Source organism: Hemicordylus capensis, chromosome 1 (genome assembly GCF_027244095.1).
Source record: "Hemicordylus capensis ecotype Gifberg chromosome 1, rHemCap1.1.pri, whole genome shotgun sequence".
Lineage (NCBI taxonomy): Eukaryota > Metazoa > Chordata > Lepidosauria > Squamata > Cordylidae > Hemicordylus > Hemicordylus capensis.
Genome location: NC_069657.1, coordinates 338,946,098 through 338,969,256, shown reverse-complemented (window position 1 = coordinate 338,969,256; position 23,159 = coordinate 338,946,098). Strand labels below are relative to the sequence as shown.

At 42.8% G+C, this 23,159-nt stretch overlaps 1 protein-coding gene across 3 annotated transcripts in view; it reads left to right on the top strand.

Annotated features, from left to right (window-relative positions):
- The window catches only part of MCM9 (minichromosome maintenance 9 homologous recombination repair factor), a 44,976-nt gene extending 27,342 nt beyond the window's left edge, over positions 1–17,634 (top strand). For all 3 annotated transcript variants that reach the window (XM_053282991.1, XM_053282983.1, XM_053282999.1), the window contains 6 exons: positions 2,085–2,259; positions 6,043–6,245; positions 7,554–7,757; positions 8,648–8,730; positions 11,954–12,099; positions 14,806–17,634. In XM_053282991.1, the coding sequence (XP_053138966.1) occupies positions 2,085–2,259; positions 6,043–6,245; positions 7,554–7,757; positions 8,648–8,730; positions 11,954–12,099; positions 14,806–16,288 (2,294 nt within the window). In that variant the 3' untranslated portion in view covers positions 16,289–17,634. The remainder of the gene's footprint in view (positions 1–2,084; positions 2,260–6,042; positions 6,246–7,553; positions 7,758–8,647; positions 8,731–11,953; positions 12,100–14,805) is intronic.
- Positions 17,635–23,159: the final 5,525 nt, after the last annotated feature.

Sequence of the window (23,159 nt, the reverse complement as noted above, 5' to 3'; positions counted from 1 at the left end):
GGGCCATGGAGAAGGATTCTTCAGATGAAGACCCGGTGCATGAGGAGCAGGCTGAAGCTCCGGTCAGCTCAACAGAGCCAGAGCTGACAGGCTTGCAGGCCCCTCTGCCTCCTTCCCTTCCTCCTCTTGATGAAGCCTCCAAAGCTACTGAAGGCGAGGTGCCTGTCCTAGATCCCCTACAGTGACAGGCTCAGAGGGAGGAACGCCATAGGTCAGAGAGGCTAGAAGGAACAGGTGTCCCAGCTCTGGCCTGGCCATATCTCCTTGATAAGACCCAGCTGCAGTGATAGGTGGGGCTCTCAGCACTCTGCCTATTTAGAGCAGCCTAGAAGCTGGGTCTGTGCTGGAAACATCCGTAGTGACCAGCCCTACCGTGAGCAACCTTGACTGTGTTTTGTGTGTACCCCTTATCCTGTGGACTTCCCAGTTTAGACCTCTGGCAACGTTTGTGACTCTCCAATTGTCCGTCCTCTGGTGTTGACTCCTGCCTACGTCTGGCTTTCCATTCCTGGCTCTCCTTTCCCCTTTGAAAAGAGTGGTTTCTGCAGCTGCTGGGCAGCCGGCCAAGGCAGTTCATTACAGGCACCAGCCAGGTCTCCCCAACCACCTGTCACTGCTCTCAGCTGAGCAAGCAACTACCCTTGTCTCACAATACAACATACAAAGAATCGCTAGTTTTTCATTGGCTTTTAAGTGTCTCCATCATCAGTGGTTCTTCTGTTCCTTCCTACTCATCCTTATTCTTGATCCTGTTGTAGCCATCCCCTGTTGCTTCTGCCATCTTGCCACATCTTGTCTCTTCATTCTCCCTCTTTGCCTCAGCCGCTGCACCAGAAGTTCCAAGGTGGATTACATTTGAGTAAGCCTACATCACTCAAGCATGTGTCAATGCATTCATGGCACATCCTTTACTCATATGTAAGGGGTGAACATCCAAATTGCCCCTCTACATGCACTGCAGCATCTCCCAGCTAGTGAGCACTTCATTTGCTGGCTGGATACTTGCTTTCTCTTGCCCACAGGGGAGAGAAAGGAAGTATCCAGCCAACAAACAAAGTGCTCGCTGACTGGGGGACCCTGATGGGCAGCACATCTGTGCCCCAATGCTGGCCACGCCCCTTAACATTGATATGCCAATAGTATCAGGGCTGTGGGGGTGGGCATGGTTGGAGGTCCCAGGACTGTTCAAACCTTGGTACATCCCTGGACTGAGCTTTGGCAAGCCTTGCTGGAAAAAACCTCTGAGCCAGGGTGTTATGCTTTAAATGCATTTGTTATTTTTAGCTTTCTAGTAGGCTTATGAGATCACTCAACATTCCATGTGTTGGGGGGTGGGGTGTCCCTATCAACTTTGCAATGCCTGGACCAATAGGAACCAAATTGGGTACAGTTGTAGAGACACATAGGCATAGTTTGTGATGATATCATCCACCCCAATTCAAGATGGCGCACAACCTTTTGAGGCGCAACCTTTGAGGCGCAAGTGGGCTAACTTGTGAACCACCTAACCAATTTGAACCAAATGAGGTACAGTTGTAATGAGTGACACACAGAAACACCTCAATGGTGTCATTTGTGATGATGTCATCCACCCCAATTCAAGATGGCGGATGTGTAAAGTCTTACAACGCAATTGGGCTAACTTGTGAACTACCTAACCAATTTGAACCTAATTTGCTACAGCTGTAGGGACACATGGGGAAACCTCAATGCCGTAGTTTGTGATGATGTCATGTACCCTGATCCAAGATGGCAGACGTGTGAAGTTTTGAGGAGCAAGTGCACTAACTTGAGGACTGTCTAATCGATTTGGACCAAATTTGATTTAGTTGTAGTGAGTGACACACAGAGACACCTCAATGGTGTAGTTTGTATTGATATCAGCCACCCTGATCTAAGATGGAGAATGCATGAACATTTGAGGTGCAAGAGATCTAACTTTTGGACCTCGACTTGAACCAAATTCAGTCCAGTTGTAGAGACAGTGAAAGGAAAGTAGGCAGATTAGTTCTTTCCCGAACAACTTGTTTACTTTAGAGCTTTTTAAAACACACACACGTACCTTTTTTTAAAAAAAAAAAAAGGTTTGACAGTGACTGCTGTGAAGGATTCTGGAGAATGGAATTTGGAGGCTGGAGCACTGGTGCTGGCTGATGGAGGCCTTTGCTGTATTGATGAGTTTAACAGCATCAAGGAACATGACAGAACCAGTATCCACGAGGCAATGGAGCAACAAACGATCAGTGTGGCCAAGGCAGGGTAAGTAGCTTTTCAGTATGAGTGATGAATTCACAACTGTATCCTACTTTTGATCTCTCCACCTTGTGCAGATGCTGTGTTTTAGTGTACTCTCTGAGGTCAGAGATTGTTCTATCAAACTTCTAAGTAAAGGGGGAAAGGCCCCCTGTAGTTTGGCCTCAAAGTAGTCTGAGTTGCACTACCTCATAGATTTTACAAATACCACTCCCCCACAAGAACATAAGAACAGCCCTGCTGGATCAGGCCCAAGACCCATCTAGTCCAGCATCCTGTTTCTCACAGTGGCCCACCAGATGCTGCTGGAAGCCACAGGCAGGAGTTGAGGGCATGCCCTCTCTCCTGCTATTACTCCCCTGCAACTGGTTCTCAGAGCCATCCTGCCTTTTGAGACTGGAGGTGGCCCACAGCCCTCCGACTAGTAGCCATTGATGGACCTCCCCTCCATGAAGTTATCCAAACCCCTCTTAAAGCCATCCAGGTTGTTGGCTGTCACTACGTCCTGTGGCAGAGAGTTCCACAAGTGGATCACGCGTTGTGTGAAAAAGTACTTCCATTTGTTGGTCCTAGACCTCCTGGCAATCAATTTCATGGAGTTACCCGTGGTTCTAGTGTTGTGTGAGAGGAAAAAGAATTTCTCTCTCCAAATTCTCCAAAACATGCATGATTTTATAGACCTCTATCAGGTCTCCCCGCAGTCATCTTTTTTCTAAGCTAAAAAGCCCCAGGTGTTGTAGCCTTGCCTCATAAGAAAGGTGCTCTAGGCCCCTGATCATCTTGGTTGCCCTCTTCTACACCTTTTCCAGTTCAACAATGTCCTTTTTAAGATGTGGTGACCAGAAATGTACGCGGTACTCCAAGTGTGGTCGCACCATAGTTTTGTATAAGGGCATTATAATATTAGCCGTTTTATTTTCAATCCCCTTCCTAATGATCCCTAGCATGGAATTGGCCTTTTTCACAGCTGCCACACATTGAGTCGACACTTTCAACGAGCTGTCCACCACTACCCGAAGATCCCTCTCCTGGTCAGTCACCGACAATACACTGACAAACTGTATTTGTGCACTGCACTGGCTTAGAAGAATTTTTTAAAGGAACCAAAGAAAAATAAATCAAAATAGGAAAGCAGTATGTATGTACAGCTTCAAACTAAAAGGAGCAGAGTTGCTTTAATGTGAGGAGAACATAGCTGATTTTCTCTTCCCATCCTCAGTTTTGGTTATAGGGGATAGTGAGTGTGCCTGTAACACTGGAATTAATCCATCGTTTTAAAGTGATTTGAGTGGCCATTTCTCATGCATTTGAGAAAGTGGATTGCAGTAAAATAAATGTATTAGTCTTTAAGGTGGTACAAGACTCCCTGTTGTGTTTGCTGCCAAATGCTAACATGGCTACTACCCCCGCCCCCAGAAGTTCATTTCCCATGGTGTACACTATTGTTGCAAAATCTGGCAGAGGAAAAGGTGGAATGAGTGTATGCACCAGGAACATTGACCTGTGTTTCTAATTGCCTTCATATCTATGGAAAAACAAATCCTCTGCCTCTAAGGTAGTTGTACATGCTCAGTATTGCACATAAGACCAGGAAGCTAAGCGACAGCTATTGAATTAACTATGATGACTACTAGTACATCCTTCCAGCAATTTCCAAATCTGTCAAGTAGGCAAAACAACTACTGTTGATTAACTAACTGTTTACTCCGCCTTATCTTATTACCTTCCCAATATACAGCAGTGCACTGGTGAAACTTACAGTGAAAATGAAAGAGTTAAATTATGCTACCCAGTTTTTATTATCCGGAATGGTATATATAAGAAACATTGATGGGAACAATGTTCTTTGACCTTATGTTTACTTCCTTGTACTGGATAAGAACACAGCCTTAAAATGGTCAGTTGTGGGTACTATTTTCAGTAAAAAGAGGAAACCATTTTTAGTCAGGAGAGCTATGAAACAGTTGTTTTGTGCTGCAGAGAGAATGTTAGGCCCTTCTTCCATTCAAAGTATGTATTCTGGGGCTTCAACCTTCCACTTCCATATTTAGAAATCCTTTAGGCTTTACAGATTAGGGTCAACATAGATTTCTTTTTTGAAACTGTTGTTACTGGCTAAGAGTCAAAATACTTTTCCCATGTTACGTATTACAAATAGGAGTCTTGGTGCTATACTTGTTGCCCCTCAGTACATGAGGTAATAGCTAAGATGGCACCAACTAGAAATAGACCACTTATAAGTCATATTTAGAACAGCTGTCTTGATGTCTGCATTGAAAGAGTTATGTTATGACTACTTGGACAAAAACACTCTTCTGAAACTCTGAAATCAAATCTTAGGTCAAGGTCAAATGAATTAAGGAAGGGGGGGAATGTACACGGTACCAAATGTTGTCTCAGACATCCTTCCTATAAGGAAGGCTATATTTGTACAGTGCAACGTGTGTGTGCGTGCACACACACATCTGTGTATGTGTTTGTGACAGAGCAATAATTTGTGAATGGCAGAGAATATGAGAAAATGTTTGCATACATGCCTGCTTGTGAGAGAGTATGTACATATTTTTAAAGTGTTGGTTAGATTTGTCAACTTTCAGTTTATAAAATACTGGGCCCCTGGGTGAGGCCAAGGAGTAGAGCCAGATAAGACCTGGGTATGTTGGGGAGGATACCTGATGAGTTCTGGCCAGAGACTGTCTGGCAGTTGTTTTCAGATTTTAGCCCTATCCATCCCCAGCACAGCATCCCTCCAGTGGCTGCTGCTAGTGTCTGTCTTATGTTTCTCCTTGTGAGCCTTTTGGGGACAGGGAGCCATTTAATTTGTTTATTTATGTAAACTGCTTTGGGAACTTCTGTTGAAAAGCGATATATAAATATTTGTCATATTTGTATGCTGATTTTGCAGAATTCAGTTCTAGTTGCCTTGCAGAACACTTCTGCTGGTTGAATTGGTAAAATATTGGGCAACTGGCAACTCTAGTGTCAGTTTTCAGTTGGCCTCTAGTCCAGGGTCCTCTAGTCCAGACAAAAGGCCCTTTCTCACCATCAGGGACCTGGGCGGGAGGGCACACGGCTGGGGGTGGTGGGCAAGGCTACAGAAGCTTACCTCTCCTGCAGACGACCAAGTCCCAGTTGCTGGGCAAGCAGATTGCGCGCCCAGATGACCCGCTGCTGCCATAGGCAGCGCGGAATTGCGGGAGCAGGGATGCAACATCCCAGCCCCCCCCCATCCCACAATGCACTGCACAAATATGCAGTGCATTCTGGGGGGACCCCCCCCCCAGTGATGGGCAGGTGCTTCTCAGGATCTCAGCACCAGCTGAAAGCAGCCTGCACTGACACATGGACAGTTTAACAGGGTTAAGAGAGCGCTTTTTCCCTTAACCTCGTTTAACAGCCAGGCTTCATAGCCAGGTCTGCCACCAGGAGCCACATGGCTCCCGGTGATTCTCACGGGTGGACAAGCCCAAGCTTGGTGGCCTTAGCCCTATCTTGGCTGCTCGTGAGAACAGCCTCAAAGTTTCTTACTCTGATATTGCCCATTGCCTATATCAGTGGTTCTCTTTATACATACAGACCACAGTGCATATTACACTACAGACCTGTCCAACCAGTTTCCACACATTATCTCAATACTTCATTGTGTTTGCAATGTGTGGAGTGCTTTGTAGCTGTGCAAAATAAAAGATGCTTTGTCAGGTATCTAAATTATTCTCTGTTTTTGAAAACCCTGCTCAGAATTCAGCTCCTGAATCAAATGGAATTATTATTGATCATCTTTCTCTTCAGTTTAGTGTGCAAGCTGAACACAAGGGCTACTATACTGGCAGCAACCAATCCAAAGGGCCAGTATGACCCTAATGAATCGGTCTCTGTGAACATTGCCCTTGGCAGTCCTCTGCTTAGCAGATTTGACCTTGTCTTGGTATTGCTGGATACAAGAAATGAAGAATGGGATCGTATAATTTCTTCTTTCATACTGGAAAATAAAAGTAAGGGTGGCTTTACATTCATTCTGTAAAATGTATCTCAATCTGTACATTAACAAGGCTGTTTCCTGTTGTGGTCAAACGGAATGTTCCCTACATAAGCACACCAAACCAGTAAAACTGAATAACAAAGTGATTAAAAGCAAAATATGATATAATGAACCAAGGAGACCTAGCTGGTTTTCACATGCTTAGGAACTTCCTTTGGCTCCCACTCCTTTAAAATAACATTTGCTAAGAAACATACTTTAGCAACTGGCTTATGTTCGAGGGAAGTAGAATAGACAAAATTACATGTCCTTTTAAAGCATTCTAATTTTGAACTTGGTAGACTTCCTGGCATCAAGAGTGCTGTGTTTTATATTTCAATAATGAAAGAATTTGTGGTTGTAAAAGCTTGTACAAATATTTGATTGAATTTGAATCCAAGGTGTAGTCCACATTTATCTTTACACCAGGTGAAGATGGTTATTCGAAGGTTCAGAATAAGTAGTTATAGTGGCTAATTATGTTGATTTTACTTGCATGCTCAGAAAATTGATCTACTGCTCACAGTCTGCATTGACATTCTAAAAACAAATGAAATAATTAAACCATGTAACAAAATGTTTAAATCCCTATAATCCTTACAAGATGAACTTTAACTATGGATTTCAGCCAAAGCAGGAAAATAGGATTGCACAACCTCACACACAGATATGCATACAAGGATATTTGGATCAGGATTTATTCTAGCATCTGGTAGCTCATAGGCATTCAAATCATGTGATCTTATGATTGACCAGTAGTGAAGAATTAATGGTACCTGGCGGGGTGGCAGGTATTGGACCTGATCCCACTAAAACTGGGCAGGGGCTGTAGCTCAGTGGTGGAACATGTGCTTTGAAGGTCTCAGTTTAACCACTCCTAACTGAGCAAAGTTTTTAAAGTGGTGATTCTTTCTGTTGAGTAGGGGGAGAACAGCTGGCCCAATACATCCCCAGCACAGCATATGTTTCTTTTTTAGATTGTGAGCCCTTTCAGGACAGGGAGCCATGTGTCTCTGTCTGTGTGTGTAAACCGCATTGGGAACTTTGATTGAAAAGCAGTATATAAATATTCATCACATTAGTGTTCAATCTATGGCATCTCCAGATAGGGCTGAAAAAGACTGAAACCTTGAGAGCCTCTTGCCAGTCAGTGTAGACAATACTATGTCTAATCATCTCTGTATCATAAAGCATAATGAAACTTATATTTACATGAAATGCAAGTTCATTACATAATGTGTCATTATTGATGTTGCTGCTTTTGAAAACACTTTGTATGTAGGCTGCCCAGGCATTTCTGAAAAACACTGGACCATGGAAAAAATGAAGACATACTTCTGCTTAATAAAGAGCCTACAGCCAACATTGACTGAAGCAAGCAACCTGATCCTTGTCCGTTATTACCAGATGCAACGACAAAGTGATTGCAGGAATGCTGCCCGAACAACCATCCGCTTATTAGAGAGTTTAATACGATTAGCAGAAGGTGAGAGCTTGGAATTTCCCCCCACTTTTTCCAGTATTTGAGCTTATATGAATATACGAAGTCACATTTATATTGACCATTGGTCCATCCAGTTCAGTATTTTCTGCACTGGCAGTGGCTCTCCAGGGTTTCAAATGCAGATGATTCCAGCCCTATACAGGTGGCCCTCATTATTCATGGGGGTTCCGTTCCCGCCAATTAGAGCAAATATGGAAATTGTGAATAATGAAACCTTAACTCTATGGGGATTGGGGGGTTAGGTTCTGGGGGGAGGGGGGCTAAAAATGCCTAAAAAGTGGGAAGGGGAAGAAATAGGAGTAGAACTGCATAGTACCTTGCTTTTCAGGGCTCCAGAAATGCCTCTGAAACGCCCACATCAGCCAAATGTTTGGCAAAAAATGTATATTTTTAAAGAAGCCTCAAAATGGCTCCAGTCTCTAAGATGGCATCCAGAAGTGACAACAGAAGTCATTTCTGGCCACTCTTCAACCACAAATAGGCACATTTTAGCTTATTTTCACACCGCAGATAAAGAAACTGGTTCTCTAGGACCCGTCTGCAGATACTCAAAACTGTGGTTGCCGAAACTGCGGGTGATGAGGGCCACCTGTATGGAGATGCCAGGAACTGAATCTGAGATTTTTTGCATGTATTGAGCTATGCCCCCTCCCCTAAACTATTTGATGGTTACATCACACAAAATAGATTACAAAACATTCCAGGAAGTAGTAGAGTCACAGTTCATGCTGCTCTGTAGTCTTATCTTTAAATAAGAGTTTGACACAACTGAAAACAAGTTTAAAAGTCAGGCATTCGTTACAGTTAATCTTATCACATCCCAGACTTATTAACTTTAGAAACTTTTTGTTGTTGTTTTAATTGTCTATTAGCACATGCTCGGTTGATGTTTAGAGACACTGTGACTGTGGAAGATGCAATCACTGTGGTTTCAGTGATGGAATCTTCAATGCAAGTGAGTACAGATATAATCAAAACAATCCTCTGTTGTACATGTGACCATGAGCTATGGAAAGGGGCACTGCCCAAAACTTTGAGAACTAGTTTTATTGGACCCCTGAGGTTTGCATGATTGCTCCCCTCCCCACCCCCAGTGAGCTCATGAACTCATGCATTCCCCCTCCTCTTTCCCTCTCATACTACCCCTGCCCTTTCTTTTCTTTCCCTGATCAGCACTATTGATAATGTTATGATGTATGCACCAAGTTGAACTCAACTATAACTTTTAATTGAAGTTTGAAATCCATTATGATTTCAAACTCTGATGTAATGGAAACCATGGGCCAACTGGATGTTACAGTGACAGTTTTTGTGTGTGTAAACACACAACTACCCCAATCATATAGAAAGAGGGATGTGATCAGATTTTCAAATAGGAAGGGCAGAACTCTCCCCCCAATGGCTTCTCTCCTCTCTGTACAAGCACTTTAAGTCTTCCTTTGCATGGCTCACATAATTTCAACCTTATTTGATTTAAAATATCCTTTTCACATTTGTCCATTGACATTATTGATACACACACCATTTATCGTTTCCCATTTAATCTCCAGCTGGCATTTTTGGGAATGTGTGTGGAAAATGGAAATGAGCAGTGGCTGACATTCTGACTAAATTTACTTAAGGAAGCCCCATTGAAATTAAAAAAGATAAGTCCAGCATGCTTAACTTGTCCTTTTTATTTCAATGGGACTTCCTTGAATAATTTAGTCAGGATGTCAGCCAGCATCTTTTGCATGCAAGTCTTTCTTGAGCAACAATAGTATGTTGTTCCATATGCATGCATGCACACACTAGATTGGAATAGGAGAAAAAGATCCTGCTGTTAGGGCGAGGAGAGAAAAGGAACCTACAGGCCCTCCATTTAAAATTTAAATGTTTTATCTGGCAAAGAAGGCAGCACATGGTCTCTGGGTCTAGCAGCTGTCTGCACTGGAATCCACTATTGGAGGGAGGGATGTCTGTACAGTATGTCAGTTTTGCTTCACTAGAGGCTGTAAACAATTTTTAAGAGATTGAAAGTGATGGGAGGGTGTTCCTTATCCTAGTGTACATACTTCTGCCTCACTGTTGGCTCTGATAGAACAGGTTATGCAAGTTTCTGAAAATCCTGCAAAATCTGCTTAGCAGAGGCAAAAGTGAATGAGTGTGCATACCACAAATAGTGATCTCTTTTTCAAAGCTCCTTCAGTTCCCTGGAAATAAAGAATGTCTCTCTCCAGTCTTAGCTGGTGTTGCTGCCTAAAACAAGATTAAACTGACAAGGGAGCTTCTCCTAATATCTCTCCCTCTGCTTGTAGCTCTCTCAGTTGTGTTACTAACGAATCTGTTTTATCAGAGAGTTAGGGCCCGAGTAGACATGATGCATGAGAACTGTGGCTGGATCTCTTCACTCCCCCCCCACCTAAACTTAAAATCAATCATCTGTTGGGAGGAGCAATTTGGTTCTGGGTAGAGGTATTGGAAGAAGGCTGTTGAGCTCTTTTGACCCATACAGTTTTTTTGATCAAAATCTTTTCTTTTTCCTTTCCCTCCTCACAAGCTGCTGTTAGCCCCACTGGGGGGAAAGGCAGGTACCTCTATTGTACATGCAGCTTCGAGGGGGGACTTAATCCCTCGTTCCAGTTTAGGTCATCCTGTAGCTGCTTTCAGAATTTAGGAAGTGGCAAGCAGATTCCATCACAGTTCTCTTGCATCAGGTCCATTTTGGCCCCAGGTCTTTCCTATTTACTAGGGATAAGGTTGCCTAGGATTTAGGAACCATATCTGTAAATATAACAGCAGCTTACTTTACCAACTCCTTACAGAAAGGAGCATTCCACATGATTTCATTTGTCATGGCTTCACCTTTAATGATGTATGCTTTAATCCCAAATATATTTGTTTGGAAGGAATTTGTGCTAGGTTTCATTGAAACCACTTTCAGATTAGTGAACTTTAATCTCTTATGTGTGGATCTTGCATCAGGAACTAAGGGATTTTGTAGGTTATCACATTAGGAGAGCAAATGACATCTGAGATGCTGGTCTTCAACCATAACAAATAAATCAAATGTCATCTGAGGTTTAATCTTTTGAAAGATGTCACCACTACTGGGAAATAAATGATCATACATCCAGTCATGTTGGAGTCTGAAAATAAGAACTATCCTGTTAATCATAATGATCAGTATGTAATGATCTATATTACATCTAAAGTATATATCTCCTGAAACTGTATGTCCTAGCTGGATAGCTGTTGGGGCTATCCACATGACTGGGCGGGCAGGGAGAAGGCTGCACGAAGCTTACCTTCCCCTCAGATGATCCAACTGTCATTGCTGGGAGCGTGAACTGTGCTCCCAGATGATCCTCTGCTGCGCTAGGCAGCATGGAGCTCCAAAGGCCAAGATGGTGCATCCTGGCTTCCAGGTATCCCACAATACACCATGTGTGGTACATTGGGGGATTCCCCCAGGAGACGGGCACTCTAGGCACCCCTCTCTGTGTCTTCACAGGCTAAACAAAGCCAAGGAGACACACAATCCTGGAGCCTAGGCTAACAGCGCATTGGTGCTGTTAACCTAGGCTAAAAGCCAGGCTAGGCAGCGCTGCCCCACCAGGATTGGTACCAATCCCAGTGGTTCTCATGTGCAGCCTATCCCAGACTTGGCTTCCCTAGCTTGGGTTAGGCTGCGCATAAGAACAGCCTCGTTGAGTATTCCAAATAAAGCTGTCAAAAGTTCCCTACACATGAATGTATTCCATCTATATCTTAAGAGCTAGACAGGTATTACAATTCCAGATATACAGAGAAAATTAGTCACAGAAAGGCAGAATTGCAGGGGAAACTGGATTGGGTAGCACAGAAACTGGATAGCCTGCCTTACATTCCTGTGTCTACATTATAAGTCAGGCTTCTTCTCACAACCTTTTTGGGGTTATAAAACGTATTCACAAAAAAGCCAGAATTTCCTCAAGGCCTACAGAGGCTTCCTGTATTAATTAGTGTTTTCTTTATAAGCGAAAAATCCAGTCTCTTAAAAACTTACATGGGTGAAAAAGATTTTCTGTGCTAGAAAACCTGCAGACTTTCAACTCGTACACATACTGTGCAGCTGCTTAAATTAACTCTTGAAGTTTTCACAGATGCACCCAATTAAAGGGCTTTGCATTGTATTTCTTTCTTTTTTTGCCCTGTAGGGAGGTGCCCTTCTTGGAGGCGTCAATGCACTGCACACTTCATTTCCTGAAAATCCAGTGGAGCAGTATAGAATGCAGTGTGAACTGATCCTGGAGAAGCTAGAGCTTCCAGACCTTCTGCATGAAGAACTCAGAAGACTTGACAGGTGACACGTGTATATAGGAAGGAAAAAAGATTTCCATAGCAGGGAGGATTTGAGTATTAAATCCTCAACTGCACACGGACAGTTAAACGAACAGTGCCTTACAGAGGCTGCTAGTAATTTCATCGTGCAGCCAGGTGTCTATAGAAATTAATTGGACAGTGAAGTCAGTAGCATTGCATCCATGCTCCCACTTGGAAATGTGACTAACAAGGATTGTATTGGTCTGCTTCATTGCATGACCAGTCACTGCAAATGATGAGCTCCACAAGTAGATGCAGCTTTTTAATATTAAGATTATAAGCAGCTACCATTGGGCATTATGTCATCTGAATTCATCAGAGGATATTTTATGAATCTAAGAAACAAGCCTCATACTTGCATACATTCTGACACTGAGGGGGAGTGTGACCCTGTTGGTCCTCTTGGATCTCTCAGCAGCTTTCGATACCATTGACCATACTATCCTTCTGGACCACCTGAGGGGGCTGTGGGTGGAGGCACTGTTCTGCAGTGGTTCCGCTCCTACCTCTTGGGTAAATTCCAGATGGTGTCACTTGGAGATTGTTGCTGTTCAAAGTGAGAGCTATAGTAAGGAGTCCCACAGGGCTCAATTCTATCTCCAATGCTCTTTAACATCTACATGAAACCACTGGGAGAGATCATCAGGAGATCTGGTGCAGGGTGGATGGGGGAGAACAAACTGAAGTTGAATCCATACAAAATGGATTGTGGGAGGCCGGAACTTAGGATCTGGTTTAGATCTGCCTGTTCTGGATGAGGTTACACTCCCTCTGAAAGATCAGGTATGTAGCTTGGGAGTACTTCTGGACCCCAACTTCTCCCTGATATCTCGGGTTGAGGCAGTGGCCAGGAGTGCTTTTTATCAGCTGATATGCCAGCTATGTCCATTTCTTGAGACAAAAAACCTTAAAATTGTGGTGCATATGCTGGTAACATCCAGGCTTGACAACTGCATTGAGCTCTGTGTTGGACTTCTTTTGTACGTAGTTCAGAAACTGTAACTGGTGCACAATGCGGCAGCCAGATTGGTCTCCAGGGTCACCTGTAGAGACCACATTACTCCTGTTTTAAAAGAACTACATTGGTTACCAATTAGTTTCTGGACAAAATACAAAGTGCTGGTTATTACCTATTAAGCCCTGAATGGCTTGTGTCCAGGGCATTTAAGAGAGTGCCTTCTTCATGGGCCCAGGGTATTTAAGAGAGCGCCTTCTTCATGGGCCCAGGGTATTTAAGAAAGCGCCTTCTTCATGGGCCCAGGGTATTTAAGAGAGCGCCTTCTTCTTCTCCACCACCTATTAAGATCATCGTGGGAGGTCCATTTCTGGTTGCCACCAGCTCACTTGGTGACAATCCACAACTGGGCCTTCCCTAAGGTTGCCCCAAGGCTCTGGAACACACTCCCAAATGAAATCAGAATCTCCCCATATCTAGTTGTTTTTAAACTATTCTTGAAAACATAAAGTTCTGAATGGCTTGGGACCAGAGTATTAACTTCCTACTCCCATGTGGATCTACCCATTCATAAAAAATATGTGTTTTTGTTGGAATTTGAATGTTAGGTACATTTATTTGATGTAGTTAAGGTATCTTGAGATGGAAAGAGAGAGTAGAAATATTTTTAATAACACCAGTAAGTGAATTGTCATCTCTCTCTGGGTTGAAAATAACTTCATATGACCATATTCATCTGGGCCAGTTATTACTTTCACCCTGGGGGCAAAGCACAATTCTGATGTTCCCTCCGTCTCCTACTTGGTTCACAAGCAGAGTTTGGCCTATCTTTACCTTCTATAGAATGGAAAGAACTTCAGTAATAATTAACTGCATGTTCAATGGCTGGAGCCTTTTAAAAGTTTACTCTTAATCACAGTGGACAGGACTGTGACTTATTTATTCCATGTATGTGGCACTAATCCTGTATGAATAAGAGGAAATGTGTTTAAAAGTTTGTTGATAACTATCTAAAAGAAGCTTGACATTAGAAATTAACAACTTGATGTTGAGTATTATAGCTTACCATCTAAATAGAAAAGAATTACCAAGATATTATATATATAATATTTCCATTACTATCTGATGTGGCATGCCACTAAATTCTGTAGAAGAGACTTGCTTCTTATCAAACCATTAACTATTTACTTATTTTTAAAAATTTCCTATTCTGCTTTTGATTTTTTTAAGAGAATGGCTTTCAGCCATCCAATTTTACACAGTCTTTTAAAAAGTTCGTAGTATTGAAATTACTGTCTGAACAATTACTGTAAATATTTAATCACCAACATCAGTATAAACAAAAGCATATTCTAGTGTGTTTTCACATGCATATGAAATCCTTTTTTCATTTAAGTTTAATTAGCCTACTGGGTGGGCTAATTTGTTCCTGGGTAGACTAAGTGTTCCATCAGTGGAAGCTTCTTCCATGAATGGAAAGAGCACTGCAGTTATGCAAGGTGTCCCTGCACAAGCAGAACAACCCCTGGTGTGACTGCAGCACTCCTCCCATTTACAGGAGGAGCTTCTACTGGCACAGCAGCACTCTGCAAAAGATCTGGAGACCACCCACTGCTTTTAACTCTCAAATATGTGAGTTAGTGGTCAATCAACAGGCTCTACATTTCAAAGGCACTAAAAATTGGTGCTTGCTTTTGTAAAATGTATATTGTGGATTGTTTTATTCTGTAGACTACGGAATGAACATTCATGTCAGTTTCCACAGTCCAAAGAGACAAGCAGAAATACTACTGAAGGATGTTCAAGTGATCACATCTTTGGGAAATCAGAGCAAATGCCTCAGCAACATCCAGGTGAAGGCAATAATATTCAGTTGCAACCTCCCTTGGCCAAAAGAAACCTTGAAGCTGATACACATCCAGTAATCTTAAGCAGCCCAGTATCAGATGATAGCAGAGTAATGGAACAGCAGAGCAAACAGAGTGTGAACAGCGATGATAGCAGCTTGAAGTGGTTTGACAGTATGGGTAGCAATACTGGAATGGAGAAGAACATTTCTGAGTCTCCACTTGCCAAAACATCTCAAGATAGTCAGCCTTTGAAAGCACCAAGCAATGAACCTTGTTGTGAAGAGAAAAACTATTTAAGAGAAGCCAAGCAAGCCAAGGAGGGGGACTCATTGGCAAGAATAGCCCCAGGGAGTCCCTTTGGACAGACTATGGTTTCTGGTCTTGAGAGGAAAAAGGCAGAAAAGCCTACCAGTTTCCCTTCAGGAATTGGAAGCAAAGATTCTGATGCAGTGTATCCTACCCTGTCCAACTTGGTGATTACTGAAAGGGCATCTAAGAAGTGGCAGAGAAGGAACATAAAAAGTGTCCGTGGGTTTTGTACAAGTACTCCAGATCCCAACCCTGGGGAATCTCTGACTTCACTATCTCCTCACCCAGCAGTTGTCCCGCAGTTTCCTGCAAGGGATTCAAATGCTTCCCCATCTCACAGGGCATCTTTAATCCATCAGAAGTTGGAAATTCCAAACAGGAAACGAAGTAGAGACCAAACAAAGCTAGGAGCCGTGGCAGGAAGCTCTGACAAACCTGAAATCCTTGAGAACTCAGGAGCTACTACTTCTAAAATTGCTAAGTTTTTATTTAGACAGAAGCCCAAACTTGCTAGTAGTTTTGGAAATCAGGATCATGCCAAATTGCCTGAGACTGTCTGCGGCCCTCAGAAGTCTACCAGAAATGTATCAAAAGGAGAAAGACCAAGGGAAGACTCTTCTGAAAAAAAGCAGAAGGAACAAAATACGAATGTAGGAAACAGCAGCAAGACGAAACAACCATCTGATAGCCAAAGGGAGGAGGAGGAAAATAAAGGTTTATCTCCATCCATTAAAAATACTATAATGGCAGAAGAAATATTAGACAACCCAAAAACAAAGAAAGTGTGCTCCAGTACATTAGCAAAGTTAGCGATGTTCTCTTTCGTGCCACCTCTTGAATCCACATTAAACAGCCCAACCTCCTTTAATGACAAAGAAAGGCAGAGACAGCCACTGAAGACTCACACTGAAAGCACAGGCCATATGAGGAAGACCTTTGAGCTGGGGAAAGTCAGCAGAGTACCAGGAAAATCTTTGTTCTCCATAACAGATTTTGATGATTCAATGCTAGACTTTGACTGGGATGAAGAGATTAAGAAAAATCCAAAGTCTTAATACATAACTTAATACATAAGAGTGACTGACATACATGTTGCAGTGTAAAGTTTGTGCAATTCTGCCAGAGAACTCTTGCGCAAGTGCAAAAACTGCACAAATGCGGCTGCACAGCCCTATGGCCATTATTTGCAACACCATTTTCAATTATTTTATGGTTCAACACTGCACATTTAATGTTCTGCAGTATGTCAGCCAGTACTTCAAGAGTTTCATTATCAGTTTAATACTGGCAAAATGCTGTAAATAAAATCTAATCTAATCTTGCCTAAAACAATAAAATAAAATTGATCATAGGATACCAATTGGCCTCTTTGCAAATATGGTAGCTCAGGTGCTGGTAGAGTTAGCGGCAGCAGGGGAGACGGGACTTCTCAGCCTTAAAAGCTTAGCTACCTAAATGTGGTGCTTTTAGATCACTCAGACTCTTGTCCTCAAGTAGAATAAATCTACTGAAGTTAGCAGAACTATTATGGAGGATTAATTTGAGAAATGCACTCTTCAGTAGGTCAGATACTCTTGTAGCAGACTTTTCAGGATATTATTTAGCTGAGATATTGTGAGATAATGGTAAAATTGTGAGAAATAACCTTGATGATGATGCAGCATTTTAAAAAATCTACTCCTTTGATCACTGCACATAAGCACCTGATTCAACAGCTCCAATTGTCTTTCTTCCAAATTAAAACTGAAAATCACTCTCTCTAAATTGTTTCCATACCCCCAATCTTCTGTTAAATGATTGCTCTGTCAATTTACTTAGGCTCAATCCTCATATTAACTCATACCAAACTGGTCCTATTGCAGAATATGACTTTAAGCCAGGTGTTGCTGCTTCCCACCCCCCGCCAGCCATTATAATAATTATTGTGTGTCATAAGTAACATAAACTTTTTAAAAATCTGTTTCTGTGCAGCTTTTCATTCAGAGAATATGAATGATCTGTGTCCGTGTAGTAATGTAGTTTTCTTAGTTCAAAATATATTAGCTACAGAATTTTGTTTCTTTTCCTACTCTGGGCCTGTTACAGACCAGGCCTGACTTATATACTAAATATGCTCATTAGCCAGTATACAAAATAGGTCTGGACCAAGTTCTTTTATATTAGTGACCATGTGTGATCTGGATGCATGGAAGAAGGAGATCAAACCAATCCTCAAAGAGTTCAATGGGCTTTATTGAGTATAAAAGACTAATCTAGCAAAGCAGAAAGCAGAACCCTCTATCAATATTAGCAACAGTATTTAAACAGAACATCCTAACCAGTACCAATATTCACCCATGTGCCTAACTAGCATATGTGTGCGCAATTAAATCTTCCTAGAGCCTAATACAATTAAGATACAGGCGGAAAAAGGGGGGGGGTGAGAGAGGCTGAGGCCTGGCATGGTTTTGGAATTAGTAGGGGAAAAGGGGGGAGGAGAAGGGAACAGGAAAAGGGGAAGGGATGGGGGGGATTCCAGGCTTGTAGGAGCAGCATATTTACCCAGGACCAGAGACTTCTCGTCAGCTGAAGGAGTGAGGCACTTGGCTGGAGACAGGAGTTGTTGCAGTGCTCAGATCATGGCTGAGAGCCGGAGCACCATGGCTGGGGAGTCTAGACTTTCTCACTGTGTAGTAGAAGTCACAGACAGCCTCTGACCATGGGCGGAGTTCCTGTTTGTTGCCTCGCGGTTTAGCAGCAAACTCTGGGTGTGTGAGCAGATTGCCCGTAGGCACAGAACTGTTTGTAGGAGACAGTTCCTGTTCATGGACAGAGTTCCTGCTTAGCCCCGCGGCTTGGCAGCAAACCCTGGCATTGCTGTGAGCAAATCTTGCTGTAGGCACAAGATACTCTCTGTCTAAACTCTCTGTCTATTGGCCTCACTTTTTATAGTGTATTTTCCTTTGATCTTTGAATAAAATCTATTCAAATCTCATCTTTTCCTGGGTCCCCCAAAAAGGTGACAACTGCTGCTATCTTTTGGACAATGTCTTAATTATTCAGGATATTAGCCAGTCCAGCAAGTTCTCCATCCCATCTTCTGTATACTGTGCGCTCAGAAGGGAGGAGGGGACATTGCCCAAGGCACATCTGCAAATTACATCCTGGCAGTCTGGCCCCAAAAGGTGTTAAAATTCAGGAGTTAGTAAGAGAATTGATCCTATTTGGTGTGAGACAGCCATTATATTATTTCTTGTGTATCTCTACCTAGTGTTTTTCTTGTAGTTGAAAACTACAAGAGAATACTTTTAAAGTAACATGAAAAAGGTGTGTGAGACCTTCAATACATTTGTAGCATCAGTGAGGTAAGTTTTAAAGTCTACAGGCGGATCTCTGTTGGACCTCTATAGAGAGCAGTTGAGTTAATCACTGACATTAACACAAACTTCTGCAGCAGGAAAGAGACATTCAGCCCCTGGCCTCTTCCACAGACATCAGTTGCATTTTAGCATATGAGTAGCCCAGGCCAAGCCTTTGTGTTTCCCTGCATATCCATTTTTACAAAACAATACTGGATTGCCTCCTCCCTTCACAGAGCAGGGAGCAGTAAGCCAGTGCACCTCGAGTTCAGGTATCATTTCATTTCTTAATATAAAATGGAATCAGACACAGGCCTATACTTCTGAGCTGGTACCTCTAGTTCTGATATGTTATGGACTGTTCATAACAGGCCCACAACATAAATAATTATTCCACTGTTGTATTATAAAGAAGTCTTCATGTATGTTAATTTATTAAGGCACTTGCATTTTGGATCTGCATAAGGATCCAAAGGCATTAGAATATTTAGGCCATAGCATGGTTTAAACGAATTGAGGGTGTATTATTATGCCACCATACTTCAGTTAACAGATGTGGTCTCCTTTATTCTCCTTCAGTAAAAGTAAATTAGAAGCTTTCTTCATCGCCTCGGATCCAGTGTGTGAGAAAAACCCTAAATAAATATTATGCAAGTAACTTAAAGGAAATGCTTTAAGATGCTTATCATTTCATTAAAGCTGCATGTGAGTATGTACTTGTTACTCTGAGAACAGAACCTGATCCTGTACTCTTCTGTGTAGTGGCAGCAAAGCAAAGGGCACATCTCAAACTGGGATCCAACCACATGCAATGCATTTAAGTGTGTAGTGTCAGCTCTTAGTATTGCTGCACCCTCACTGGACATAATTTTTTCTCAGTGCAGGAACACATTTATTGGTCAGGGAGGTGGTGGAGATGGTTGCGATTTGTGCCCCATTTAAGGGCCACTGCAGCTCCAAGTTCACTTTTGTGCTAGCTAGAAGTTAAAGCAAGTAAGTCGGGAGAATAGGCCTGCAGAGTGAAGAAGAAATTGCAGTCATCCCATTTCCACTACCTTATCTAGTTGACATCCTAACTAACAAAGCGCTGGTGCAGCAGCATAGGAACATAGGAAGCTGCCATATACTGAGTCAGACCATTGGTCCATCTAGATCAGTATTGTCTACACAGACTGGCAGCGGCTCCAAGGTTAGAGGCAGGAGTCTCTCTCAGCCTTATCTTGGAGATATCAGGGAGTGAACTTGGAACCTTCTGCATGCAAGCATGCAGGTGCTCTTCCCAGAGTGGCCCCATCCTCTAAGAGGAATCTCTTACAGTGCTTACATGTAATATCTCTTTCAAATGCAAACCAGGGTGGACCCTGCTTAACAAAGGGGGCCATTCATGCTTTCTACCACAAGAGCATTGTGTTCCAGGCTAAGGTTGATGCAGAGCAGAACAATCTCCCCATACTTTCTTAGTTGCTTGCACCACCCAAAATAGGCCCCTATGCCTCAGGGACATATTTTCAGATGCTGCAGGCAGTTTAGGAAGGAAGGGGATATTATTCCCCCCCACCCCACGCTTGTGTCACAGTCTTAGTCTGGAATGCAATTATATGTGAAGAACCCCAAATAGAATTTAAATTTTCAAGTACAAATCCTTATTTAATCAAGTATATAACATATAGTATAAAACACACTCATAAATCATATGCTAGAAAAACCTTCACAAATGACCCATATGAAAAAGACAATAAACTCCTCTATAAACCATACACATACAATAAATCTCATGTTCATAAAAGTCTAATCAATTGACTGTGGTGTTGGAGAAGGGTGCCAATAAAAGCTTCCTATGAAGCTCTGGATGGATGAAGTCCAGTCCAAAGAAGTGTCCCACAAGCCATACACATTTTGGCTATCAATCAGCCTTCTTCAGTGGCTATAACAGGGAAATCCCAAACTCCTTGCTAGTCATTAAAACATTGTAATACATATAATATAATTCCATATAGTACTGGGCAGAGCAATAATCTTCCTGCTATCTCTCCTACTGTGCATCAGTGCTTCATTGGGATGTCAGCCACTGTATATAGAAGCAAATGGACAGACTTGAACATTCTGTCCCACTTTCTGGAAACAGGCTTTGATTGTTATTATGCAAGCCTCTATGTGCCTCAGAGCAGCTAAAGCTACAAAGATGGGACTGCAATAATGACTTTAAAATGGTCATTCGAAAATTGGACTTCCAGCTTTTTAAAGGGTTGTGGGCATTGCACTGGTCCAAACCCTTGTCCCACTGACTGATACTTTTGCATGGTGGTGGAGTAAATGCATGCTCCTTCCCTCCCTTATACACCTAACGTAAGATGTGGTGTGGACCATTCATACAGAGCAGCATGCATTCAAAGACCCAGTTTGTATTATTTATACCCTGGTTTTCTCCGCCAAAGAAAATGCATCACATCTTAAATTATGCAGCCAGGTAAGTGTCTGAACCAAGAGATTATCTAAGTGCTGATGTGTTTTAGGTTATGTGCTCTTTCTCACCAGCGAATTCTTGCCAGCGATTGCAGATCACCACCAATAGCTTCCCAGCACAACTCTGTGAAACTTGCCCCTTCCCAAAGTATAACTTTGATCAGTCACAAGACTCTTTTTCTGTCTTTCTTTTCTGGTATTGAAGTTGTTGGGGTTTTTTTTCTTTTATACTTTTTAAAAATTCAGACATGGGCATCTTTTTGTCATATCTTAGATGAAAGAGACTCAGGAAGAAACACAAGACATTATTCTAATGCACTTGCTCACAGGGCAGTTCATAAATTAGTACAGATACTGCAGTTGAAAATTCACATGTATTGCTTTGGTTATGAAGGACACAAATATTTCAAAAACAGTTGTTCCTTTTGCATACCCAGAAGTGGAGGCTGATCCTTTGCAAGTTTCCAATTCTGTGTATTTTAAAGAGAAAAGCTGTGTGTGACATACATGCACCACACAAATAAAGAATGGTGTGCCTTTGTTCATCGTACAAGTGTCTCACAAGAAGCAGACCTCATATAGCAAATGAACACAGCACACTCTCCTCATGGTGCTTCTGAGCATAGAAGAAAAGATTGGTCAGCTAAGATTTTTTGAAGCAAAGATTTAAAAGCTCAAAGATCACAATTTTTTTAAGTATATGTGTCATATGCCAAATATATCTTTAATTCACCATTACAGTGTTTTCAGTCTCTCTATTCAGTCCTACAGCATTACATGTTCCCATTTTATCTGGTAAATTCCTAATTAAGTGGGGATTTGATCAGAGCCAGACTAGATGTGACAGGGCAGCCATATGTGCTTTATTCATGTGCCTGCCCTGTCCATGTACACATTGAAGGAGAGTGGCTTGTCTTTTACATGATATGGAGTATGCAGCCAAGGGAAGCAGCTAGGCAGTTGCTCTTCTGTTCTCCACCCACACCTTACTTCACTGCACTCCATTACTCCAAGAATGGGACTCAGGGGGTTAGGTTCCTGGAGGGCAAAAAGACCTCACCCAAAAAGGATTTAAAATGCCATGCAAGTCTCCAGGTGTCCGGCAATGCCCCCCAACAGTCCCAAATCCAAGTTTTTTCACGAAAAATTGTGAGTGGTGTTGGGGACCCCCCTGACCCCAACATTAAACCCAGAGCCACCAACCCAGAATTATATGGAACCCAGGCCTGTGTCTGATTCCATTTTATAAGGGTTCAATTAAATGCCTGAACTCAAGGTGAACTGACACCCAGATCTCAGCACTGCCTCACTATCAGATAATGAACCTATTCTCACGACCAGCAAAAACAGGGCTTGAGGTCTGAAGGCGGGGTTAGCACTACTGTGTGGAACCTCGGCAAACTCCCAAACAGGGCTCTGTCAAAAGAGGGTCACCCAGTTCCCAGCCTCTCCTCTAAAACCAGGTTCAGCAAGCAGGGGAGGTTGCCTACCCCCTCTCAGTGCCCGTGTGGAGCCACGGAACGCAGTGGAATGCGGCTTGAGGCTCCCTCCCCCGGGATACCATAGAGCCTGGATAACAGAGTGGGCTGCAAAGCACAGCAGAAGTTTGTTTGGGGAAAGCCTGTCCCGCAAACATCACTGAGCTTCCTTAAAGTGACAGGCACCTTGCAAATGAGCCCAAGGGAAAATATGAACATAGGAAGCTGCTTTCCATTGAGTCAGACCATTAGTCCATCCAGCTTAGTACTGTCTTAGTCCTGTCGACACAGACTGGCCGTGGTTTCCCGAGGCTCTCAGGCAGGATTCCTGCTCAGCCCGACCTGGAGATGCCAGGCAGGGAGATCAAATCCTTCTTCATATAGCAGCCCTATCCCCTAAGGGGAATAGTTGCACAGACACATATCATACTATTCATTTATTTTACATTTTACTAGCTGACCCTGCACAGAGCATCTGTGTGGTCTTGCACTGAGCATGTGGCATTGCACCCCCACAACGCTCTCGCTCGCTCTCGCCCCCCGCAAGTCTCTCGCCACCCCCGCAACACTCGCTCGCTCTCGCCACCCCGCTCGCCCCCCTGCAAGTCTCTCGCCACTCCCGCAATGCTCTCGCTCGCTCTCGCCTC